Below are 27,041 nucleotides of genomic sequence, written 5' to 3'. Positions count from 1 at the left end.
CAAAAATTGGCAGACTTTTTTGTATCAAGAAAGATCGCTATGACGCTTCCCGAGGGTACACCCGAGTCCGCGTTGTTCTATGCGAGATACAGTGAAACTATTAATTCATGAAATTAATGTTTGAGGAACTAAAATTTTCAGGAGCCTGGCACCATTAGAAAAGAAACATAAAAGTCATAACAATTGTTTATGGCAGTTCGCGGTTGGCTGTTTTTTCAATTTTCTTATTTATAGCATAATCTAGATAAAAAACAACTATTTACGCTTGTTTGCAATTAGGAAGAAGAAGAAAAATATTAATGCTATACATATAGGGTTGCTACTTGAAAGATGGCTGCGCCCTCATTTAATTTCAGAGCGGGCCCTGAGTGCGAGTTTTTTCACCTATCGAGAAGTGAAATCGAAACGCAGATTTTGTATGGCGCGGAGCTAGTACAGCTACTTACCGCTAGGTGGCGTGTCTAAAACGCCATACAAATTTGCGTTTCGATTTCACTTCTCGATAGCTGAAAAAACTCGCACTCAGTTTCACTGTAGTTACAAAGTAAAAATACCGTTCGGTGTGAAAATGTGAATATCAGAATGGAAATACTAAGCCGAAACCTACGTGTGCAGCATGTTATATCTAAGCCCGAAAATAATATCAGAAAAATAAAAAAATACATTGAAACTTTGTTGGTAATGTAATTTTTAATAAATATATATATATATATATATATATGTGTCGCAGCCGGATCGTATAATCCGCCGCGTTACATTACGGCTGGCCGCATTACATAACAGGGCCGCTTTGTAATGCGCCGGTTCAACGTTTAGCCGGATTGTCCTTTCCATACGTTCTTCAATACGGCGGCCAACGTTTAGCCACATCGTACGTCTACTGTAATTGTAGGGTGACCATGAACATACTTATAAAATAAATCAACGTTTGAATTAAAACACTTTTTTATTAATCACTCATAGGTTTCTTCATAAGAATTTTTTTACTAGTCTAGAATCATTATCATAGACACTAATATAGTAAATAAAATAATTAGCTTTAGAATTAAGCTTGAATTAAGTAACGTATTTTTTTTTTGTTGGATAGTAGGATCTTCCGGTTTATTTTTCTTAATGATCAAATAATCTTCGCCAGCCACATTCATGATATCATTTTTTTTCCCCAGTAATATTGTGTTGAATTCCGCCGACCACCAGAATCCATGGTCACTTTACCTGTTTTGACGTGCATTATAACCTCCGAAACTCGGTCCATGGTTTCTTCACTGTCCCACATTGAGCTGAATAGAAATTATTTAACTGCACGTAAAAAAATTCTTAAAGTCACTGTCCACTAATGTATTTATCACGATTTCTTCATTTAAAACACTAATTTCTTCGCAATTCTGTAACACATGAACTGTATCCGACGCCATTGTTGTTGTTATCTCAGGCAGCGCCACGAGTGTTAAAAATTGAAACTAAAAATTTTCAAAGCGGCGGCTAATTCCTAGCCGTATTACATTACGGCCAGCCATATTGAAGGACGCACGACGTCGAATACAATCCGCCGAAATTTCATCCAGCCATATTCAATCCGGCTAAACGTTGATACGGCGCATTACAAAGCGGCCCTGTTATGTAATGCGGCCAGCCGTAATGTAATGCGGCGGATTATACGATCCGGCTGCGACATATATACAACGTCCTTGGGAGAACTTCGATCATATCGAAGATTTTTTTTTTTTTTTTTTTTTTCTGTGATTTTGATCTGCGATCGGTTCCTTAACCATAAGCAGGTTTGATGGAGGTATCAGGCGTTTAGAGTTACTTGTCCAGTGACAAGTACTCTTCAATCAGCAGGAAGCAAAGGTTTCATCCAGCTCCAGTATTGCATGACGTTTAAGCCGACGTTTGTGGCTGTGTAGAAGGAGATCTTGTGCCAAGGGATTGGGATGATTGTCCAGGCGTATTTTATATTTGGAGCATGATGTAGCTATTTCTTGCTTAACAGTTGGCATTCCTAGGAACTCGTGGACTTCTCTATTGGTAATAAACCAAGGAGCGTGCGATATGGATTTCAGAAGTATGTTTTGGTATCGTTGTAGAATCTCTATGTTTGAGTTACAAGCACTGCCCCAGAGCTGAATGCCATATGTCTATATTGGCTTGAGAATAGTCTTGTAAACTAAAAGTTTGTTTTCTAAAGATAGCATTGACGTTCTTCCGAGCAGCCACCATAGACTTCTGTATCTTAGGTTTAACTCATCTCTTTTCTTTTTTATGTGCGTTTTCCAGGTCAGTCTGCGGTCCAGGTGAATTCCCAGGTACTTGACAGAATCAGAGTGTGGGAGTGGTTCTCCTGCCAGCTTCACTTCAGGGCAATTTCCTTTCCTCAGTGTGAATGTGATGTGGGTTGATTTTGAGGCACTAGATTTTATACGCCATACGCTTAACCATTTGCTTATTTGGTCCAGTTCAGATTGCAGTAGAAACGAGGCCATGGAGGGGTCTGAATTATTAGCCAAAATCGCAGTATCGTCAGCGTAGGTTGCAGTCAGAGTATGGTTAGTTTTTGGAAGGTCGCATGTATACAGGGAGTAGAGCGTAGGTCCAAGAACAGACCCTTGAGGCACGCCTGCATTTATATCATAAAATCTTGACATGGAACCGTTCTCTTTTACGTGAAAAACTCGATCACACAGGTAAGATTGGATCAGCCCGAAGAATGCGTGAGGAAGATATTTCTTGACCTTGAATAGTAGCCCTTTGTGCCAGACTCTATCAAATGCCTGTTGGATGTCTAAAAATGCTGCTGAGCAGTATTCTTTGTTTTCGAGCGCATCTCTGATTTTTCCACAGACTCTGTGAACCTGCTCTATACTAGCGTGCCTTGACCGAAATCCAAATTGATGGTCTGGAATTACTTTATTCTCGGTTAGAGCAGGAGACAATTTGCGTAGGATTATCCTCTCACAAATCTTTGAAATAATGGGCAGCAAACTTATTGGCCGATAAGACGTTACCAGATTGGCTGGCTTTCCGGGTTTGTAGATCATTAAGATCTGGGAAACTTTCCAGTGTTGGGGGAAGTAAGACATCCTTAGAATTGCGTTAATTAGTATAGTTATGAAAACGATTGCCTTCTTGGGAAGTTCTTTTAGAATTTTTGGCGTTATTAGATCGAAGCCAGGAGCCGAGTGAGTTTTTAGGTATCTTATTTGAGACCACACTTCCCGTGGTGTCGCAAGTTTTATCGATGAGTCATCTCTAAGGTCTTGGGCGAGTAAAGATTCGATAAAGCTTTCATCAATGCCGTCAGCAGCTGCATTAGGGCTGAAGACATCCGCCAAGTGTAGAGCAAAAGCTTCCGATTTTTCCTGACTGGATCTAGCCCATTCACCATCGGTCTTTTTCAGAGGAGGCTTGCAGTTCATCGGCTGATTTAGATGCCTCGTTGCTTTCCACAGGGAATATTCTGATGATTTATCTGGAGTCAACGATTCAACGAAGCTTTGAAAAGTTTTGTTCTTTAGAGAGGCTATGTCCATCTTCAACTGGAGACAAGCTTTGTTGAGTGCTTTCTTATCATCCGGATGCCTACTTGTGTGCCATATTCTTCGCAGCTTTCTTTTCTCCGCTATTTTCTCTCTTAGATCTGCATTAAGGTTGAAGCGCTCTCTTTTAATATCATTCAATTCGGGGGTGTTTTTCCAAGCAGCTTCTTGAATGAGACATGTTATGTACTTGGTAGCTATCTCGATGTCCTCTTCTGATTTGAGAGGAATTTTAAGCTCGATATTTTTGTCTATGTATTCACGAAATGCTTCCCAGTCGGTCTTATGATTATGCAAATAGTGTGAGTCTTCACAATTGATTAAGGTAGAGCTCATGGTTACTATGACTGGAGTGTGACCGGAAGAGCTGTCTAGGCACGATTTAATATCAAAGTAATATTGTGAAATACCTTTTATCACGAAGAAGTCTATTAGGTCAGGTTGTTTGTTGCGATCAGTCGGCCAGTGTGTTGGTTCGCCAGTAGACATTGGAAGAAGATGGTTTTCTTCTATGGACTTCTTTAGTTCTCGGCCTCTCGTAGTGACAAGACGTGAGCCCCAGTCGGTATGTTTGGCATTCCAATCGCCACCCACCAAGAAGCGATTGCCCAGAGAAGAGAAGTATTGACTGAATTGATGATCTTTGATTTTGTGTTTGGGCGGGCAGTATACCGATGAGATGGAGAAACTGCCGTCCTTACTCTCGACAGTTACTGTGGTAGCTTGAATATGATCAGTCCTGAATGCATGTTCTTCATGATGTTTTATGCAGGTTTTGATTAATATTGCGGTTCCACCATGAGCGGTCCCGTCCGGGTGGTTTGTAGAGTAGATTGCGAAGCCTGGAATGGTAACGTGACTCCTTTCTGTAAAGTGTGTTTCCGATATTAAAATAACATCTAGCTTGTGACATTCTATTAGAAGAGACAGTTCGTGTTTGTTTGGAGGTAGTCCATTTATGTTCCAGGTAGCAATCTTTAAACCAGTCACTTAGAGATTTTGTCAACAAGAGATACTATAGAGAGAGTCAATTTTCTCAGATTGTTTGTAAAGGAGCTGTTCAATTGAGGGGTGTTGAGGGTTGGCTTGGGGCTGGTTTTTCAGCATATCTGCATAAGATAGTGGCTTTTCTGTGCTGGATTGTCTACTGAAAGTCCTTGGACCAGCCGTAGCTTTTTCCTTGGTTTCATTACTCTGAGTTTCAGTTTTATTGTTGGCTTTAGCAACAAATGGACTTCTAGTTTTCTCTAGTTTGCGTTTCTTTATTTCCTGGTACACATTGTAGCCTCTGTAGTTGGCTGGATGACTGCCAAGACAAAGGGCGCATTTAGCAGGGCTGTTACGATCCTTCTTAGGACAGTCACTTGTTTTGTGTGGGAGGGCACATTTCACACACCGGAAGGGTCTGGTGCAATTGTTTTTTGTATGACCGTATTGTTGGCAGCGAGTGCACTGGACAACGGTTTGGCGTTTTTTGGGATCTTCAATGATTACTGCAGTATGAAATATGTACTTAATTTCTTTAGCTTTTTTGTTGTTAGGTCCTGGTTCTAAGTTAACAAAGAAAGTCGAAGTTGGCTTTTTTTCCGGACCATAACGGGCATTTATCACTTCTCCAACTACTAAGTTTCCAGATTTTGCTATTTCCTTAATAATCTCTTCATGTGGAGTTGTGTGGTGAAGGTTTTTAATCACAATCCTGCAGCATTTTTCATCTTTGTGGGTGAAGGTATGACCAATTAGGCCCTTTTCTCTAATCAGGGAGACTAGAATTTTGTAGGATTCAGTGTTTACACAGTTGACTCTTAGTTGATTTTTTGTGATAATCTTGAAGCTATAATCTGTAGGATTTAGTTTTTCTTCAATGGTTTCGGCCAGTTTGTTTACATCCTCAATCCCATACAGAATAAAAGGTGGCGGTTTGTACGTTTTCTTTACTGACTCTGATGGCTCAGGTGTGTCCGTGGGCAAGCCATCAAATCTATTTGACATTTGTGGGCTGACGTCAACAGGCGGCGAGGTGGAGGTCCTGCGACGCTTATTGGATCTCATCATGGGAACCCTTTGCCATTCGGGATTCGACTGACTCGGATGGCTAAAGTTATCTTCTATTTCTGTGGTGGTACTGTCTTGTGAATAAGAGTCTGAGCTGGCAGGGGGTTTTGCTCCGGCTGTATCACAAGAGGGTAAGTCACCTGGACTGAGTATTGCACTTCCATGCGAGGTTGATGGAGGATTGGCAGCATTAAATAAGCCTTTATGGAATACTTGTTGTACGTAATTGGGATTTTTCTTCTTAGATTCCATTTTAATCAAAGGTAGCCAGTAACATTAACTTGACGAGAAGCCTGGGCAGCCACTTCAAGCAAGTAGCGGGACATTGGTAGTTTTCAAATTATTTTACTGGCAACATTATTAAAAACAATATTGCAACAAAAAATTTTGGAGGGTAGATTAATATAAAGTTCGAATTGTCAAGTCCAATGTTTGTTGTTGAATTTCACTGTTAATTCACTGTATTTTCGTTAGATAACACTTTCACTAGATTCTGAAGTATTATTTAACACTTTGATGTGGTTTTTAACTAATATTTCACTGGTTTTAGCACAAAATTGAAATTAATTTGAGGAGCAGTTCTACTCATAATGGCGGATGACAGAAGTTACTCGATACATATCGAAGATGGAGAATTATAAATGAATGTATATTTTACTATTTTATTAATATTCAGGCTAAAAAGACGAGGTACCATTGCCATAAGGCAGTAGAACTCTTTAAAAAGTTTATAAGTGAGAGATTTATTATTCCGAGTTCATAAGTATATGCTATGTTACATGTATGTTACTTTGTGATTCATACGATAGCATGTTCCGAAAGCATCTTCACTGACAGAAGACTGACACTGACAGGTAACATAATTAAATTGTCATGTCAAAAATAATCAAAAATTCACAACAACAAAGTTATAAATTATTGCGATTGTTGTGCAATTTTAGTTCTTTGACCATATAATGTACATATTTATCGCTGGTAAATAAGCTGCAGTGTGGACGAAAGATGGTTGATACGCTAAGTTGACAAAAACTATATTTGATGGGTTGTGCGGCGTCTTGCTTGGATCACACAACTATGTCGCTGTTCGGGAGACATTCTCACAACGACAACGATGAACGAGCCCAAGTCGAGAGGAAGCTCTACATCGCTAAAGAGTCTCCGGAACCAGTGTTCGATCTCTCCAAGTGTAACCTCCAGGAGGTTCCGTCCGGGATATACTCTATTTGTAAAGTATACAGAAAGGAATTGCTCTATTTGAACAATAATAATCTCTCTTCCCTTGACCACGGTGGAAGCCTTTCAGATTTGTACATGATAAAATGCTTTAATATAAGTTTTAACAAGCTATCTTTTCTGCCTAATGATATCAGATATTTGGTTAATGTAACTGAGCTATATTTACAGAATAACCAATTACAAAGCATCCCAGAAAGTGTTAGTTATTTACAATGTTTGAAAATCATTGATGCTTCTAATAACTGCCTCAAGAAGCTGTGCTCAGCTCTTGGTAATTTGGCAAATTTGAAAGTCCTGAAAATAACAGGAAATAAAGATCTGGTGGAGTTACCTTGTGAGTTATGTAAAGCCAGCAACATCACAGCCATAGAGCTTGATGCGGACCAATATTTGTTCCCACCACCTGGCATTATAACTGAAGGCACAGAAAGTATCATGAGGTTTATGTGTGAAAAAATGGGTTTTCCATATATTCCACCATCAAATGAGAGCAATGACGAATCTTTAGTGCAGAGCCCTAGTGCACTCGTTGACCCTTTTACAAAGAATCATGCTATTCTGTGGGAGCAACAGGAAGCTGCTTTAAAGGAACAAGAAAAGAAATTCCATGATGCAGCTAAATTAAACAAAGAAAAGATTCTGTCCCAAGTGCTGCGAGAACAAACAGAATTAGATGCAGAGATTGCCAAATGGCAAGGAGCTAAGGATATTGAAAGATTAAGACTTATTAGTGAAATACAAGAAGATGAAAAGGAAATAGAGTGTTTAGTTAGGAACTTTCTTCAATCTGTGAATCTGAAGCCAGAAGTGGTCCAACAACAACTGCAGCATGAGCAAGCCGAGCATGACCGGCTATTTGAGATTATCAGACAAAACTATGACAATGTAAGAAAAGCAGATGTTTTAAAAGCCATGGAAACATTGATAACAGAAAACTTTTCTATGCAAAATACTAAGAGGGGAAATGAGGATCAATTGAATAACTTTAAGCAAACTATACTATCCCAAGAATTAGAAAGTACAGAAAAACTAGACCAATTATACAGAACCAAAGATCAATCCAGAACTGTTCTGATTCATCAACTGCTGGAAGACCAAGATGTACAGAAGGCTGTTGTTGCTTCTTTAGTGGAGAAGGTTGATGCCAGAAGTTGGAGTTTAAACCAGGAAATATCACTTATTTCTTCAAATTTAGCTAGGCTCTCTGCCATTGAACAAGAAAAGAAAAAACTACATGTGGCTTACAATTTTAATGAGCTTCTGTATCAGAGGACGCAGCTGCTGAGTCTGCTCGAGGACCTCCAGGCGCAGCATCATAAGAGAAGAGCTCAATTACTTGAAACTATGAGAGAGATGGATGAGCAAAAAGATTCAAGCACAGATTTTTGGTTAAAAAACTACCAAAAGGTTGTAGAATCTGCCCCAAAATCTTTGTTGGTTATGGGAAAAGTGTTGGACCCGGTTCTAGCAAATTATTTGTTACAAGAAGGAGTCATTCATTGCCTACCATTTCTATTTCAATTCTTGTTTTCTGACGAATCCCTGTTACATGTGACTCCTGCTAAGCTGAAACAAAATGGAGTATCACTGGCTGTAGATAGAGATGGCATAATAAGGGCTATTCAGTTATACATTGCAGCAAAGAGTGAGAACCACAATTGCCTGTCAGATACTACTGTGACTCCAAGCGCTCCATTACCAAGTGAAATATCAGAGAATAGCTTGACTGGAGTGGTAGATAGTTCGACCACAGAGGGTCAGAGTGTGGAGTCTGAATGTGTGATATGCATGGACGCCCGGTGCGAGGTGGTGTTTGTCCCGTGCGGACACCTGTGCTGCTGCTTGCCTTGCTCAGACAAAGAAATGGATTCTTGCCCCATGTGTAGAGGAAGCATAGAAAGGAAAATGAAGTTAATTGTTGTGTGAAGTTTACACAGATTTTTTCACTTAGCAGGTAATATACAAATTTAATAATTAAATTTAATACTATAATTATGTATGTTGAGTCATAATATACTTACTCTTTATTTGGCTTAATTGGTTGAAGTAAATCATAAAATAATTTTCTATTTTCAGGTCTTAACGTACGGTGGCCTGCGCCTAAAAGTATACAGGCGGAGTTTTTAAAATAGCGATCCCTGATTATGAAGGGACCAGCTACATCTGTTATAAATCCGGGGACGTGTTGTGTGTGATGTGTGTAGCAGTGGTGTTTATGTGGATGTGCTTGAGCAGCATGTGAGCTTGAGATCGCTATTTGAAAAACTCCGCCTGTATACTTTTAGGCGCAGGCCACCGTACATGGCTTTTATGAGGGGAAATCTGACAATCACCAATGACCACTGACCAGCTCAGCATGTGAGATTTTAAAATATACTACCTACTTATGAACAATAGTTTACCCACCATAGGTAAGCCAGTACTCATATGATTATTATTTCAGTATTCGGTATAGGTAGGTACAGTCAACACGCGAGATACCTAATAAGACCTATGTATCCACCCACCACAGTGAAAAAAGTTGCACCCTAAGAGTTACTAGGAACAGATAGACCAGTTGAAGAATATTTATATTCGAAATTATTGCTCCTCTAATCATGTAACCTTTGTCCGTAATTTTTTATATGATTGTGTAAGTGGTGGATACTTTACTCTTTTGCTGACTGTACATTAGACTTTTCTACATATTCGTACAAGCAATAATAGTTTATTATCGAGATATGTATAGCATTTAATTATAAGCTTTAAATATTTTAAGGACAACCAATATACATGGTTGGAATGTATTTGTTTAACACATGTATCATTGATTGATAATATTATATCCACACTAACACAAATATTATAAAACTAGTCATAAAATATCCATAAATTTATTTATTTTCAGTTATTAAGTTATACAGGGTGGGCCAGTGAAAAGTTTAAATTAAAAAAATTCTCAGAAGAAAAACTATAAGAAATATTTCAAAACATTTTTTTTTAATATAACGTCAGAAGTCGGGATAAAAAAAAAATATATTGTTCATAAGACCACCGTCGCAACTTCGGCATTCATCCAAACGAGAATGGAAATTTTGTTGCATAGAGACCTCGGTATTGCCATAGCAAGTGTTACGAGTGTTTCTGTCCCCTAAGCTTAAAGAAGAATGGCGAAACCTGACCCGCTTTGCATAAGTTAGCAGCCACTAACCAAACCTTTTTAAGTTATTGATAAAAATGTCTATTATCAGGAAAAAATATTTTTAAAAATCTAAACCATGGGGTTCTTGAGATATTAGGGTTCAAAAGTAAATTAATTAAAGTTTTTTTTTCGTTAAATAAGATTTTGATGAATGGTACACGCACAAATAAGTTTTATAATCTAAATCGTGGAATTCCCAATACATAGCGCATCACAAAATGTATTACATGATTTTATTTATGCAAATAATATCATAATTATTTTTGCACATTTCACACTCAGAAACCAATTTTTATAAAGAGACCAATTTCAAAAATTATTTCATTCAATTCAAGTTCCAGTTATCCCGAAGTAACATAAAATACTTTTTATCCAGGAATTCCCACGGGAACCCTTTTAAAATCAATTTTTAGCTCGAGGGTAACATCTAGTACAGTAGAAAGACTTGATCTTTCAGCACCTATATCTTTGTTCTCCCATGCCTCATAATAATAAAATTAATACCAGTATATGCTGTAGTCACGGACTACACATCAGTGTATGTTTCATCAATGGCCGCTCTGGGTCATGGCGCCATAGAGAAATTGCCATTCTCCTTTGAGGTTACAATTCAATAACGTGGTTCCAGCAAGACGAAACCACTTGTTACACGTCAATTGAGTCCATGCCGGTAGTTCTAGAATTTTTCCCGGAAAAGATGATTTCACGGAGAGGCGATATCCTGGCCACCCAGGAGCTCTGACCTGTCCCAGTAGTTTTTTTTCTATGGGGATACCTGAAGCACCGTGTGTACATCCATAAACCATGGACACTGCGTGAATTGACAACATTTCAAAATTTTATACAGTTGAAATTCGAAAACCATTTAGAGATATGGCTCTAATATTCACAAAAAAAATGTTTCCGATTTTTCTATTCATTTATTTCAGAGAAAAACATAAAAATCTAAATTATCATTCGTGACATCACGATGTGGCATAATAATTAAACGCGCTTTTACTTCTAAAACATAAACAAAAAAAAAACATGTTATGTCACATTGACAATGACAAACATCACTCAAATGTCTGTCACTTTTATGTGTCCTTGTCAATGACGAAATTTCGTGATTGGTCCTTGCCACAAAATAAAGTTGAAGTTGAAGTTGATTGGTCCTTGTTCATGTCAAGTTTTTTTCATCGAACTTTTTTTTTTTAGGTTAGGCAGGCAACGAAAATATTTTTATCCAAAGCCTCAACGTGACGTCACTCATACTATAAATATTTTGAACTTTGAAATTAAAAAAATATATTAAAACATAGAAATATTAAGAAATAAAAAAATATGGGTCATCTAAATTTGTGATATCTCGTCGAAAATAAAATAAAATCGGTGAGCATTTTATTTGAAATGTTGTCAATTAAAAGCAAAGATTAGGGAAGAGATGGTGGCAATACCAACAATATGCAAAAGAGTTGACAAATTTCCATTCTCGTCTGGAAGAATGCCGAAGTCGCGACGGTAATCATATGAACACTATTATTATTTAAAAAAAAATTCCCGACTTCTGATGTTATATGTATTAAAAAAAGATTTTTTGAAATATTTCTTATAGTTTTTTTTCTGTGAATTTTTAAAATTTAAACTTTTCACTGGCCCACCCTGTACTTTGTTTATAATAAGGGGGTAATGGTCTTCGCCACTATGGAATGTTTCTCTTGGATGAAGGTAGGTATGATATGTCATGTATCAACGGCTTAAGTAAAGATAAAAATACCTACTTATGTCCATAGAGATAGGTACTATGTAACAACTACACAGTATCTTTATGATCAATCTTGAAACTGTTAGGTGGAGTGGTATTGAATGTATAATTTTAGGTACCTACACAGAACACAGTTCTAAATCATTACAAAAAATTACATGAATTTCCATTATAATGTATGAATATGCTGATTTTAATCCTGGCATTTCCATGGGGAAAATATTATAGCTGTACATACAAAATTTGTAATTATGAAAGTAGCATTACTCAAAATATGTATGTAGGTACCACCATGGCCAGGTTCAACGGGTGTTTAAGTATAGAGCCCGCGCCACCACAAAAGTCTTACAGCAAGAGATGGAACTTAACTACTTAATCATACAATCTGACACAGACTAAGTTTCAATTTCTCCTTAGTCGGTTAGATCGTAAAGGTTGATCAATTATATGTCATCTCCATATTAGATTCTTGACATATGTGTCAAAAGTCAAGCAATAATCCCTGGTTATGCTCTAACCCACTATGGTGAAATTGGCACTAAGTTCACGACGCCAGCGGGCGAACAAGCCGGTAGTTAGTTTAGTTCCCACTTTCGCCGTTAGAGTTCAGTGTCGGACAGATGCATAGTTTTTGTAGTGAGACACGAAAGCATAATGTCAATCATGAAGAGTGTGCCTTCAAATCTGTATCTAATAATTATTACCTATTCTAATTATAATTAACCCTCTTATCTTCTTAAAAATATGTTATGTAAGTACCTATCTAGGCTGTGAAATTTCCAATAGGAGTGATTTATAATAATTATAAAAGATAGGTACTATTAGGTACTCATTGTGTTTATTTTAATATGTATTGCATAAGCACCTACTGTTATCAAAGACAATGGCAGGTTTTCTGACAGACAGATTCACAGACACGTTAAACTTATACTTAACACCCCTCTTTTTCCGTCGCAGGATAAAAAATAATTTAATCATAGATAACGTGAAAGATTTAGTAGCGCCATCTATGATTTAGTTATTTTTTATTAATGAGCTGTCAGAAGACCCATTAAAATGCAAGTCCTACCACAAAATATGACAATGATACTTTTACTATGTCGCAAACTATACCTACATTTCTTACTTACTCCTAAAGAGATTGCTCAGAAATTAAAATAAAAAAGCAATTAAAAGTCATTTAAATGTATGAAGTGTTTATATGTATGTACCTATTTTTGACGAGAGGTATTATTTTAAAGAGCTTGTTGATATTAAGTTGTGAATTGTGAAGTACTTGCTAATTTGGCCGGCAAGTCCAAAATGTTAAGTTTGATTTGGAGAACCATAAGGGAGGTAGTTATGTTTCAGAGACAAGAGCTATATTATGTTAGCTTAAACCAAGAAATATGTATGTGTTTGTTTGTTGAATAATTATGTTTTTAAAGAATATTTTTATTTATTCTAGCACAATTACCAAAAGTACCTAAGTACTTCTATTTTTTTAATAAGTGCCATTAAATTTAAATATAGGACTTTTTGGCTCATTGTGAGTCTTTCACGCTTGTCTGTGTGACTATGAAATCACTGAAGTAGTGTGAAAACTTACACCCTGCAAAATCACTTTATACCTTGTAAAACTAACTACTTACTTCACATATACACACCGTTAATGTTTTAATGAATGAATAAACAGTTTGTTGGTTTGCCAATGTACACAAGTGTTTGGCTACGTATGAAGCCTATTGTACTCTGTTTTATGCTAAGGCTAATCAATAAGTATGTTTATCAATATTCTATATACTGTATTAAACTTTTATTCGCCATTTTCACTACACCATCCTATTATACTATGCCTTTGTTTCACTTTGCTTTGGCACTAAACCACCAAGATACTTACTCAAGTAAAGTGCGTGGGACCACTTTTTAACAGATATCTATAGGATGTTAGAAAAATGGCAGGTACAGACTATACCTATTGTATGTTGAAGAGAGGGTAATTCAGGTGGGATATTCGTTCTACGTACTTGTTTAAAAATCCCCTTGGTATACAATACAAATACTATCCATTTTTGTAACATCCTATGATCCTATATGTGACCAGAACCTTGTTTTAAGAATATAATTATATCCACTATTGTTTTGACTTATAAAATTGTTAAGTAAGTTATTAATTTGAAAATATTAATAAAATATCGTCATTTAAATTATGATGACTTTCATTTATTCGAATGAAGAAATGTAAACTTTTAGTGAAATTTCTTTATGTAGATACTTAAAATATTCTTTATTTGTACACATGAACAGAATTTCTGTAGTGTGTAACTATATCTGAGTATGATCAATACTCACCCCCAGAACCTATATAACTACCTATAAGACTCATTACATAGGTGGAAGATATATTAATCAAATCAAATTGTATCCATGCAAACATACTCAGATCTATAGTAATTGTATGTATCATGGTACCAAGCACCCTGTGCAGTCTGGTGTATGTTTACCGAGATATTATCTCTTTAGCTGACTGTACGTGCCAGGAATCGTTGTAGACTGGTACTTACGTGAAAAATAGGCGAGGTCCTCCGCCTTTTAACGCCGTAGAAAATATGTTGCAGCGATGCAGTATACTCCATAATAATCGGTGATTTAAAGCCATTTGCTACATAGTACACCTAAGTAGCAATATTCGAGCCTATAATGAGCTCTCAAACCTATCCGGCACTTGAATAAATATTTTATTAGTTAATATTACATTAATTTCGAGATAGGTAGCCATGAGCCATAGGATATACTACGCGGTCAGGAAGTTAAAAACACTTAAGGCCTTACCACAAAAACTTAGACAGTATTTAACAGGTGTTTAGAGCTGTCAAACGCCAACAAAATCTGTCAATTTTCGTTTTCAACACTTGTTAAACAGTGTTTAAAGTTTTTTGTGGTAGTACAGTTAAAGTCGCATTAAAGTCGGCACAGCCGTTTAGGAGTCACGCTACCTCAGACAGACACGTTAAACTTATAACATCCCTCCTTTTCTCGTTAAATAGAACCAACTAAGCTATGTAGTAGGCTATACGACGTAATTAGGTAGCAAAGTTGTTTTTATTAAATTTAGGCTTGGCTATATTGCACCAGAAATCGTTTGGTAAGAACATTAGCGGCACCTGCGTTGGCTCTTAATGTTCTGATAGAACAAGAGGATTGTAGCTTGCCAAGCCTGTAATAACGAACTTTACTGCCAAATGAAAATTACAGGGACGCCTTTCATGTCAACCCTCATTCTGCTCAGAGAAATGAAGCCAATTTTCTAATAAATTTAGTCAATGTAGGTAGGTAGGTAGGTACACATAAACATGTTATCTCAAAATACAGATCGATTTTGTGGTGGTGGCAGTAAAGTTGGCCCTACACCTTGACACGATGTGTGTGTTGATTTATATATTTATTTACATCTAGTGAAACGTGACTTTAGGTGACGATGCACTAGTGAAATCGCAGTGCCGGCAAACACTATTATATGAAAGTCAAGCATTATTAAGTAGGTATTGATTTAAAACTTCCCCCACTAGGTATCTAAGTAGAAAAAAAAATCTACTTCGATACCTAGTAGAGGATTTTAAATAAAAACTTAATAATGCTTGTCTTTGATTGGGGTAAATCGGTTGATAATGCCTTGTTGACTAGGTTAAATACTAATATGTAGCTTAGTTAGTTAGTTATACTTAGGTAGGTAGTTGGTTAATTTACATTGCCACGTAGTAGGTGCCTACTAAGATTGCCAGTTGGTATAATACATAATAGACTGTCCGTCACGTTTCTATTACGTTGGTTTGGTTGTGAGTTCATTACACAGAGGACGGTTCACAAACAACGTTTATCCCCCCGACTGCGCCGGCTATACATAATACAAATGTCAATCAAGCCATTCTGGCAGTGGTTTACGTCCATAACAGAGGCAATTGAATTTGTGGGAGGTATACACCATGTTTATTTATTTATAGCAAATGCTTATGGTCTGTTTGTAGTACATTGTACCTGATTTCTTACATTATTCTATTATAGAGGCGACCTATGCAATGAGTCGGTAACGTTTTTCGTTTTTTGTTATGCAAATATGACAGGCAAAGCCCAGTTTAATAAGCAACACCTACCGTCCCAGTTTCAGTCCCCGTAAAGAAAAAATCTGTTACCTAGAAAGCAATTTCATCAGCAGATATGCTCTTCAAATCCGAAAATCGACCTGTATAATCCCTTTTCAGGTATAACTAAAGGGAAGATGTTTGTTATGTCCTTGTAGGCAATTAAACGCACTGCTTGAAGCTATTTCAGCCTCATTAGTATGGGGGATCACGGATTGTAAATTGCCCTCGCCCTCAAGGAGGTCCTTGGTTTTGAACCATTATGTGCCAAAGTCAGAGTGAATCCGTGAACAAAATTAGGTACTTATTACTTACCTAATGGCCTCAAGTTGGACGATTCACGATTTCCTTTCACTGTGCCTAGGAAATCTAATATTGTAGAAACATATAAGATACAATAATTTTAATAACATACATTATATTCTGCCCGATAGATCTGCCTGACAGATTTACCTGGCGGGTAAAACTGGTCTTATAAGGCGGACCCTAGACATACAATAATGTTGTGCAATATATTTATTGTGCAATAAGTTTTTAATCCAAATGACGTTTGCGCAATATTCAATATTAGCCCTAGACAATGAATTATATTGCACAATTGACAATATTGCGCAATATAATTGATCGTCTAGGGGCCGCCTAAGGGCTGATTTTTCAATGGTCAGATAAGTGTTATCTGAAGAACTGCTATAACTGTCTAATACAAACATTCAGGTGCGATAGCTACAATTTTATTCCTCCGATAACACTTATCTGACTATTGAAAAATCAGCCCTAAGTTACAAAAAAGGCATAACTGACAGGTAAGGTATATCTGGGCTTTTTTGTAACAGTTTGGTAACACACAACAGGCAGATCTGTCGGGCTATTGAGTGTCGTAGCATAGACTCGTAGCACAGTCTCGTAGCCCATAGTCGTAGCCGTCATATGTATATAGGTTCATTGCAGCATTCCCTAGCATGTAGTGATAACAGTATACTGCTGAAATGACTTATTTCTTCATAATCATGAAAACATATTCGCTCTTATAAAAATTTACTTTTACCGCTATCTTCACGTAGGTGTCGTGTCGTAGCAAATTATCGTAGCAGAATTTATGCATTGCTAAAAATAACAATCAGTTTAAATAAGTTTGCTTTTAATATTCCTATCTATAATGAATGTTATTATTATCCCAATACATTCATATCAGTAATAGGTACTTATTATGTACCTATATACTTATTTGTATGTAATGTAAAGGAAAGTAGGTTACGAGCTATTGTAAACCTACTGGTAGGCTATATTACCTATGGTATTGTATCGTACCTACCTAGGTACGCAAATTATTCAGTTCGAGTTGCACAAGTTGGTCTCAATTGGCGGCGAGGCTGGCCGGCACAAAGGAAGGCATTTGTCTTGTTACTCGACTCTCTGAATACAGGAATACTTGTACAGTTCCGCTGCATTGAATTGGTATAGAGGGGAGATATTGCATTTTGCAAATTACGCATTCCTGTTTTCAAAGAGGCTGCGAATTGCGTAATAAGGTGATGTCCGACAATGCTGATTTTGCAAATAAATAAATATTGGAGGTTATTTAGACCAAACTGAATGAAAAAGAAAGAAAGCATTTGTCGGACAGTCGGACTTCAAAAAGCGTTTAGTACCTACTTCACTATGTCCTTGGCTAAACTGCGTGACACATACATTTGCGGAAGTGGATACTTGGGCGGGCGGCCGCGGCGTTAGTGGACCGGATCCCCACTCCGAGGCTCCGGCGGCTAATGAGTCGCGGCGCCGGGCGAGGAGCGCCGCGGGCCTTCGCAGCCTTAACTTTCCTTCATTTGAATTTAAATTAAGCCATTGGGCCATTTTTCGCATTTTACGTACCCAAGTTGATAGCGATTCACATAGAAATCCCGCATTAAGCTACCGTAATAGACCTTTGAGATTTTGTGGCTTAGCAGACTTTTCAGCCTAGGGTTGCAGATGTTTTATGAGCAAAAAGTCTTCTTAGGTTCATAAATGTAGTGGTCGATCGTCATCTTATCACCTTGCATATCATTTTAAAGCTACAAGCCGTTGCGAGCCTCAATACAATATTAACTTATGTATAGATTAACATACAATTATGTGAATGACTTTATATGTTACATGTTGTACAAGTATAGTTACTTCCAATAACACATTGCATATAAAGTGAATACGGGTAAATGATTGGTACAAGATGTAAAGTTAAGTGTGTGTTTTTAGCCATCAAAAAGGGTAATGCAGTATTAATACCTAAAATATTATCTACAACCTAATAAACAACAGATTTTTAGCATCAAACCATTACTTGTTAACAACTCTTCTTCGTAGGTACCTATTGAAAAATTAAAGAGAATTTGAAAAGTTCCACTCCATAGATCAAGGCGCGGCCCGCTGGCGGTAGCGTTTAAAACTCTTAACTGCCACTCCATATTCAGAGCGCCGCAGCGCAGGTCCTCACTCAAATATTATAAACTCAGGCAAAGTCCAGCGGCTTAATGTCAACTTCAGGACCTTACTTTTAATATTCCGACTTTGAGGAGAAGTACCTAACCTACTTAAAACATTTTTCAGAATTAGTTAAGAGCGGTAACTAACTCTAGGTATAATAAACGTCTTTGGTGACACTGAATAAGTAATAATCTTATTTTATAAGAAAGTAAAACAAATGAAGCATGTTTGGCAAAGAAATATTAATCATGCATAGACTGTAATTAATTCGGCGATGAGATTTTATATTAACGCTGCATAAATATAGAAGATTCTCATCTTCGCGTAGATTTGCAAAGTTAACGAAAACAATTTATCTCGCGGAGAGGGGGGAATGAGGTTTGCAGACTATTCCTTAGCCGAGATAGTCTATTGCAGCGACCACGACGCCGCCGGCGGACCTTAATTGATATCAATTACTTGCCATCTCACAAAATATCTCGGCAACGACTACGAACGAAGAAACTTTTATACTTTTTAGCTGCTATTAGTAAGGGGGCTGGCTGGGACGCTATCTGTCACGCAGTTTTGAAGAAACATTACACCGATTTGAGATGATTTCCATCGTTTGCGACAGCTAGATTGTGCCAACTTTTAAATAAATTGACCACTACTGAAGTAAGTACATAACATACTAAGTACAATGTGAACATTAAATATTCGCATAAGAAATTAACTTGAGTACCGAGTGCTCCGAAGAACAGTAAGTAATCTTATTTTCCCTGTCAGTAAATGAATAGTTCAGTCGAAAAAAATCTGCAATGAAATATCTTTTTAAAGATTACGTAGCAAAAAAAATTGTTTATGGAGTATAAGTTCAGTAAATATTTTTCAGCAAGAGAGAACATAATCTAACATGACGCTATTGTTGTGGCTATACAATACAGCACTACTTTACCCGCTGAAGCCTTCATCCATCTCTTGTAACTCGACCCAGGAAAGAAACCAAAGATTAATTAAATGGCACACTCTAGATTTATGAGAATAATATGAGGAGACATAGACTACACAATCATAATGTGTTTGTTATTTTTATACAATCACAATCATAATGTGTTTTTTATTTTTGTTATTTTTATGATCTAGATTTATGAGTATAATATGAGGAGACATAGACTACACAATCATAATGTGTTTGTTATTTTTATGAACAGATTTTTTACTTGAATTGATTACAGGTGATATACCTATCACTTTTGAAGATGAAATTTTAATGATCAGTACGGTCAGGTGCAGAGAAACCTGACCCCCCTCTCATACTAACAATGCTCCTGAGGAGGGTCAGGTTTATCTGCCCTAACCTAAAATTTAGTTTTTTTTTAAGTGATAAAGAGTAATTATGGTTATTTCAGATATTTTTACCATGCATTAACGAGAAAAAAGATAGCACGTATTTTCGACTCGTTTATGATATATATTTCAGAGTTGTTGTTAGGACCCGCCATTATACCTATGTACACTCACGGGCAATAAAAAGGTTCCACTGAGAAAAGCAACAAATTACTTCTAAACGGAAAAGGCTAGCTTAATGCCGTCTTCTGCAACATTGAAGTACATTTATCAGAGCATCAGGATGTTACCAACTAAAATCGGTAATATTTTGCTCAAATTTTAAATTAAATCATTGAAAAAATTGGGGTTTTTTGCTGTCGAAATTTTGTGAGTGGAACTTTTTCATTGCCCGGCAGTGTATAATTTAAAATAACTGTCATGCAATTTTTTTTTAAATGCAAAACGTACATTTTTGTAAGTAATAAGTACTTACGTAAGTACTTATTACTTTCATGCGTACGTTTTAATATGTATCGATTTGTTAAAGCATTTTAAATTGTAAAATACTCAGCACCACTACTGACTAAAGAGGCCAATAGTTGAGGCCTCATTGGCTGCAATTAGTGGTGTAAGGGTTCCACTTAGCCCTTTGGAACAGTTAATGAGAGCCCAATTGCGTGGCTCGGCCCGGCCTAGTGCGTTGCTATCATTTAACTTTACATTAGGCCTAAATACGCGGGATTTCACTACTCAGTAGAGACAATTTCACATTTATAGCTAACTGTAGGTGGGTGAATATTTGGAGCGCTAAATTTGTCAGTTTTCATCGGGAGAATATACTTATTTTTTCGAATTTTGAGGCTATATTTGTATGGTACATGTAAAATGAAATTCTCTATCAAGGCCTATTTACAGTTTTACAACGATTCATATAAAATTAAAAAAATGTATGACCAGATAACACTCAAATCCCATTTATATGGCGCGTCCAAACTCCAATTTCGTATACATTTTAGTTCATAAGTCTTACAATGTTCGCTTTGAAAACATTAAAATATAAATCCTTTATATTTCAATATATACTCGTGAAGTCCTTAATATTCATTGTCCTCTAAATATAATACAATAAAAGTTATTAAGCTTTTCAAAACGTCCGCACCATAAAAACTAATTTGTCTGGCCGTGTCTTTTCACGAACGCCACCATTGAAGGGTTGAATATTTTTGAACTTGCGTTCGAGTTCAATCAGGTCAGTCCACCGCCCGTCTGCCGGCAGAGTGCACCGTCCGCGTGCGATTTGTGACGACGATAAATTGTGATAGCAAGCAGATAATCTGGACTTTGTACGGTAAGTGTCCTAATTTATATGTCCTGCCCTACATGCTTGCTGATGATACTTCTGTTTCGTTACTTAACCACATACGTGATCACACTGTATTCTACCTTTTTCCATAACAAGGTAGATGATTAAGTTCACAATTTAATTAATAATTTATTGTTTTTATGTAAAAACTCATTTATCTGCCACTCATTTGTCTGTTTTTATCTGGTACATAATGCCAGATGAATTTGTTGATGCCAGACCAATTATAATTAAAGACTTATGTCTACGCTAGGCTGGTTTGGACACGTACTCAGGCGTACTGAAAACGTCCCAAAGGAAGCACTGACATGGCATCTCGAAGGCGGTAAACGAAGACTCGGCAGACCGCGAGTCGTACTGCTGATCGAGCTGTATCTCAAGGTAAGATATTAAAACTATAACTAATTTTATGGAAGTACTAGAACAAAACATAAAAAACATTATACTGAAAAGAGTATCTGAGTATGATGTTAATGAAAAAGACTTACTTTTTCCCCAAGCAGTAAAATGCTTCCCGGGCTGTATGAAAATGCATCAAATTATTTGGAACAAGAATTCTGATGTACTGGCTGTCAGAAAACAGAGTTGCACACAAAAGGAATGTCTGTACACACCAGTAATGTGTAAGCATAATAAGCATCTTGGATACTATCGCATGGATACCACTACAGACCAATATCTGTTCTTCCAGCACTTTCAAAAATTATAGAACGTTTGATAAACAATAGACTTATGTACTATCTCGAGGACAAAGGCCTACTGTCACAATTTCAATACGGTTTTCGAAATGGTAAGTCCACATCTCACGCTGTCCATGAGCTTGTGGACCATATCGTCACCAATCTTGATGAAAGAAAGAAGTGCCTATCTGTTTTTCTAGATTTGTCAAAGGCGTTTGACACGGTCTCGATCCCCATCCTCTTAAACAGACTGGAAAGGTTGGGAGTAAGAGGTCTCCCACTCGCCCTTTTCAAAAGCTACCTCACAAATAGAACTCAGCAGGTTGTTGTAGATGGTTCCAAGAGTTCTGAAATGTCGATCGAGTATGGTGTCCCACAAGGGAGTATCTTAGGTCCCACACTCTTTCTTGTGTTCATCAATGATATGTGCAATTTAAAATTGGAAAACTGCAAACTGATATCATTTGCTGACGATACAGTTCTATCCTTTGTTGGAAGCACATGGGAAGATGTATACAAATCCGCACAAATTGGTTTAAACACTGTAATCTAATGGCTAAACAACAACTACCTTACCCTCAACACCGACAAAACGAAACACATGATTTTTGCAATTAGGAACTCATCACTTCCTCCAACACACACATATTCACTCGTCGCTCATTCCTGTAAATTTCCTCACCTCACCTGCTCCTGTCCATCAATTGAAATTGTACATACTATAAAATATCTAGGTATTATCATTGATCGCAATCTCACATTCCGTCCTCATATTAACCTTTTAGCAAATAGAATTAGAAAACTGATGTTTATTTTCAAAAAACTGCGACATGTTGCTGATTCAAACACCATGAAGATGGTTTACTTTGCCCTCTGTCAGTCCCTTATAACATACTGCATTAATGTCTGGGGTGGCACGTACAAGACGCACCTCCTACCTCTTGAGCGAGCTCAGCGCGCAGTTCTCAAAGTAGCAACATTTAAGAGCTTTCGTTTTCCTACCGAGTCACTGTATGAGTACTGCCAAGTGTTGACTGTTCGCCAATTATTTATTCTACAGATTTTAATGAAACAACACCAGAGTTCTCCCTTCAATCATGAAGACGCAGATAAAAGACGCAATAACCTAATTGTGACACGAAAAGTTTTTAAGACAACATTTTTACATAACTTTTTCTGCCACCTCGGCCCAACCTTATATAATAGAATTCATCGTGAAATTCAAATTCATCACCTAAATACACACATAGCTAAAATAACTGTACGAAAATGGTTGTTAACTCTAAACTACTCCAAAACTGAGTGTTTTCTTCATCCACCTACCTAAATCACCCATTTGTCCAATTCCAACACAGTTTTCTATCTATTTAACATACATCTATACTCACACACACACACACACACACACACACACATACTCACACATATATACACACACACACTCACACACATATACACACACACTCACATACACAAACATTCACATGAATAAAGAGCCATTAGCTTTATTTAACATATGTAATTAATTAATTCATGAATTGTTTAATGTTAATAATCTTGTGTAACTAAGTAAATCTAATCTTAAACCTTAAATATAATCAATATATTTCTGTGTATACTATTTAAGCCTAAGACACCACAATTCTGTTATAATAAGTCATATATGGCTGCTAGTTCCTGGGGAGTGGAAGCCAGTGTCTATAGCACAGGTCTATTCCTATTATAGGCAATGGCTGTCACCTTTTATGTCACCTATAAATTGAAATAGCCAACTTGTAACGTATCTAATATATCTTACTAATTTAATTGTAACCCAAATATTGGCAAATAAATTATTATTATTATTAAATTATTATTATTATTATACCACTAAACAGAAAGAAGTTGATGTAACGCCATTAAGTGAAGCACGAAATGTAGAAGTGGGAGCATCTTTTTGGACAGGGAAAGTGCAAAATAGAAAACTAGACGAAGAGAATAAAACAACTAAAAAAACCGAGGTATTATGAAAGAACGAACAATCACGAAAGTTGATGCTAATACCCTACAAATAATCAGAGGTCGATGGAATGTACTCAGAAATATGCGATTACCATATGGAAAAAACAAAAATTCATCCACGACAGAAACAATAGAAGCGCAAAGTGCAAAAACCACAGGAAATCTCACGGAAAATTATGATATCGGGGAAGACCATGTTAGTGTTGACCTCCAAAACATAAAATCTTATTGGCTTGATGACGATGACTCTGACCATGATTTAAATATTTTTACATAATGTTTCTGCATCGTGAATCCCTGTCGTCATCCCTGCACTTTCTCATCTCTGAAGATTGTTATTTATTTTGTTAAGACCAATGAAAGTTCCTATTCGTACATTCCCATGTTTGCTATTTTTTATATTAACATGCTGCTTACAATAACAGTCTCTTAAATATATTTATTTCTTGGTAACAGCATTTGGACATGCTGTTACCAAGAAATAAATACAGGGTGTTGCAAAATTGGTATACTAAGCCGAAACCTACATGTGCAGCATGGTATATCTAAGCCCGAAACTGAAATCAGAATTTGGAAATTCGCGAAAAAAATATTTTTTCTTCCATAGTAAAAGTCACGTGACCAACAAAGTTTTTATGAAAAATTAATAATTTTTTTCACGAATTTTGAAATTCTGATTTCAGTTTCGGGCTTAGATATACCATGCTGCACATGTAGGTTTCGGCTTAGTATACCAATTTTGCAACACCCTGTATTTATTTCTTGGTAACAGCATGTCCAAATGCTGTTACCAAGAAATAAATATATTTAAGAGACTGTTATTGTAAGCAGCATGTTAATATAAAAAATAGCAAACATGGGAATGTACGAATAGGAACTTTCATTGGTCTTAACAAAATAAATAACAATCTTCAGAGATGAGAAAGTGCAGGGATGACGACAGGGATTCACGATGCAGAAACATTATGTAAAAATATTTAAATCATGGTCAGAGTCATCGTCATCAAGCCAATAAGATTTTATGTTTTGGAGGTCAACACTAACATGGTCTTCCCCGATATCATAATTTTCCGTGAGATTTCCTGTGGTTTTTGCACTTTGCGCTTCTATTGTTTCTGTCGTGGATGAATTTTTGTTTTTTCCATATGGTAATCGCATATTTCTGAGTACATTCCATCGACCTCTGATTATTTGTAGGGTATTAGCATCAACTTTCGTGATTGTTCGTTCTTTCATAATACCTCGGTTTTTTTAGTTGTTTTATTCTCTTCGTCTAGTTTTCTATTTTGCACTTTCCCTGTCCAAAAAGATGCTCCCACTTCTACATTTCGTGCTTCACTTAATGGCGTTACATCAACTTCTTTCTGTTTAGTGGTATCCATGCGATAGTATCCAAGATGCTTATTATGCTTACACATTACTGGTGTGTACAGACATTCCTTTTGTGTGCAACTCTGTTTTCTGACAGCCAGTACATCAGAATTCTTGTTCCAAATAATTTGATGCATTTTCATACAGCCCGGGAAGCATTTTACTGCTTGGGGAAAAAGTAAGTCTTTTTCATTAACATCATACTCAGATACTCTTTTCAGTATAATGTTTTTTATGTTTTGTTCTAGTACTTCCATAAAATTAGTTATAGTTTTAATATCTTACCTTGAGATACAGCTCGATCAGCAGTACGACTCGCGGTCTGCCGAGTCTTCGTTTACCGCCTTCGAGATGCCATGTCAGTGCTTCCTTTGGGACGTTTTCAGTACGCCTGAGTACGTGTCCAAACCAGCCTAGCGTAGACATAAGTCTTTAATTATAATTGGTCTGGCATCAACAAATTCATCTGGCATTATGTACCAGATAAAAACAGACAAATGAGTGGCAGATAAATGAGTTTTTACATAAAAACAATAAATTATTAATTAAATTGTGAACTTAATCATCTACCTTGTTATGGAAAAAGGTAGAATACAGTGTGATCACGTATGTGGTTAAGTAACGAAACAGAAGTATCATCAGCAAGCATGTAGGGCAGGACATATAAATTAGGACACTTACCGTACAAAGTCCAGATTATCTGCTTGCTATCACAATTTATCGTCGTCACAAATCGCACGCGGACGGTGCACTCTGCCGGCAGACGGGCGGTGGACTGACCTGATTGAACTCGAACGCAAGTTCAAAAATATTCAACCCTTCAATGGTGGCGTTCGTGAAAAGACACGGCCAGACAAATTAGTTTTTATGGTGCGGACGTTTTGAAAAGCTTAATAACTTTTATTGTATTATATTTAGAGGACAATGAATATTAAGGACTTCACGAGTATATATTGAAATATAAAGGATTTATATTTTAATGTTTTCAAAGCGAACATTGTAAGACTTATGAACTAAAATGTATACGAAATTGGAGTTTGGACGCGCCATATAAATGGGATTTGAGTGTTATCTGGTCATACATTTTTTTAATTTTATATGAATCGTTGTAAAACTGTAAATAGGCCTTGATAGAGAATTTCATTTTACATGTACCATACAAATATAGCCTCAAAATTCGAAAAAATAAGTATATTCTCCCGATGAAAACTGACAAATTTAGCGCTCCAAATATTCACCCACCTACAGTTAGCTATAAATGTGAAATTGTCTCTACTGAGTAGTGAAATCCCGCGTATTTAGGCCTAATGTAAAGTTAAATGATAGCAACGCACTAGGCCGGGCCGAGCCACGCAATTGGGCTCTCATTAACTGTTCCAAAGGGCTAAGTGGAACCCTTACACCACTAATTGCAGCCAATGAGGCCTCAACTATTGGCCTCTTTAGTCAGTAGTGGTGCTGAGTATTTTACAATTTAAAATGCTTTAACAAATCGATACATATTAAAACGTACGCATGAAAGTAATAAGTACTTACGTAAGTACTTATTACTTACAAGAATGTACGTTTTGAATTTAAAAAAAAATTGCATGACAGTTATTTTAAATTATACACTGCCGGGCAATGAAAAAGTTCCACTCACAAAATTTCGACAGCAAAAAACCCCAATTTTTTCAATGATTTAATTTAAAATTTGAGCAAAATATTACCGATTTTAGTTGGTAACATCCTGATGCTCTGATAAATGTACTTCAATGTTGCAGAAGACGGCATTAAGCTAGCCTTTTCCGTTTAGAAGTAATTTGTTGCTTTTCTCAGTGGAACCTTTTTATTGCCCGTGAGTGTACATAGGTATAATGGCGGGTCCTAACAACAACTCTGAAATATATATCATAAACGAGTCGAAAATACGTGCTATCTTTTTTCTCGTTAATGCACGGTAAAAATATCTGAAATAACCATAATTACTCTTTATCACTTAA

The 27,041-nt window shown here is 36.6% G+C and overlaps 1 protein-coding gene and 2 long non-coding RNA genes across 3 annotated transcripts; 2 read left to right on the top strand and 1 right to left on the bottom strand.

Annotated features, from left to right (window-relative positions):
- The first annotated feature begins 6,445 nt into the window (after nucleotides 1-6,445).
- Nucleotides 6,446-9,695, top strand: LOC105395629 (E3 ubiquitin-protein ligase LRSAM1). The gene is made up of 3 exons (XM_048625989.1): nucleotides 6,446-8,781; nucleotides 8,904-8,910; nucleotides 9,124-9,695. Exon 1 carries the CDS (start codon nucleotides 6,630-6,632, stop codon nucleotides 8,751-8,753), a length of 2,124 nt encoding a protein of 707 aa, XP_048481946.1. The 5' UTR covers nucleotides 6,446-6,629; the 3' UTR covers nucleotides 8,754-8,781; nucleotides 8,904-8,910; nucleotides 9,124-9,695.
- A 10,792-nt stretch (nucleotides 9,696-20,487) lies between these two features.
- On the top strand, nucleotides 20,488-21,361 carry LOC125489617. Its single transcript, XR_007267095.1, has 2 exons — nucleotides 20,488-20,992; nucleotides 21,261-21,361. It is a non-coding gene; the product is annotated as an uncharacterized LOC125489617 (long non-coding RNA).
- A 4,010-nt stretch (nucleotides 21,362-25,371) lies between these two features.
- LOC125489637 lies at nucleotides 25,372-26,299 on the bottom strand. Its single transcript, XR_007267117.1, has 2 exons — nucleotides 25,741-26,299; nucleotides 25,372-25,472 (listed from the first exon to the last, which is right to left on the bottom strand). It is a non-coding gene; the product is annotated as an uncharacterized LOC125489637 (long non-coding RNA).
- Nucleotides 26,300-27,041: the final 742 nt, after the last annotated feature.

The sequence above is a fragment of the Plutella xylostella genome, chromosome 15 (genome assembly GCF_932276165.1).
Source record: "Plutella xylostella chromosome 15, ilPluXylo3.1, whole genome shotgun sequence".
Classification (NCBI taxonomy): domain Eukaryota; kingdom Metazoa; phylum Arthropoda; class Insecta; order Lepidoptera; family Plutellidae; genus Plutella; species Plutella xylostella.
This window is presented reverse-complemented; position numbering and strand designations above follow the sequence as displayed.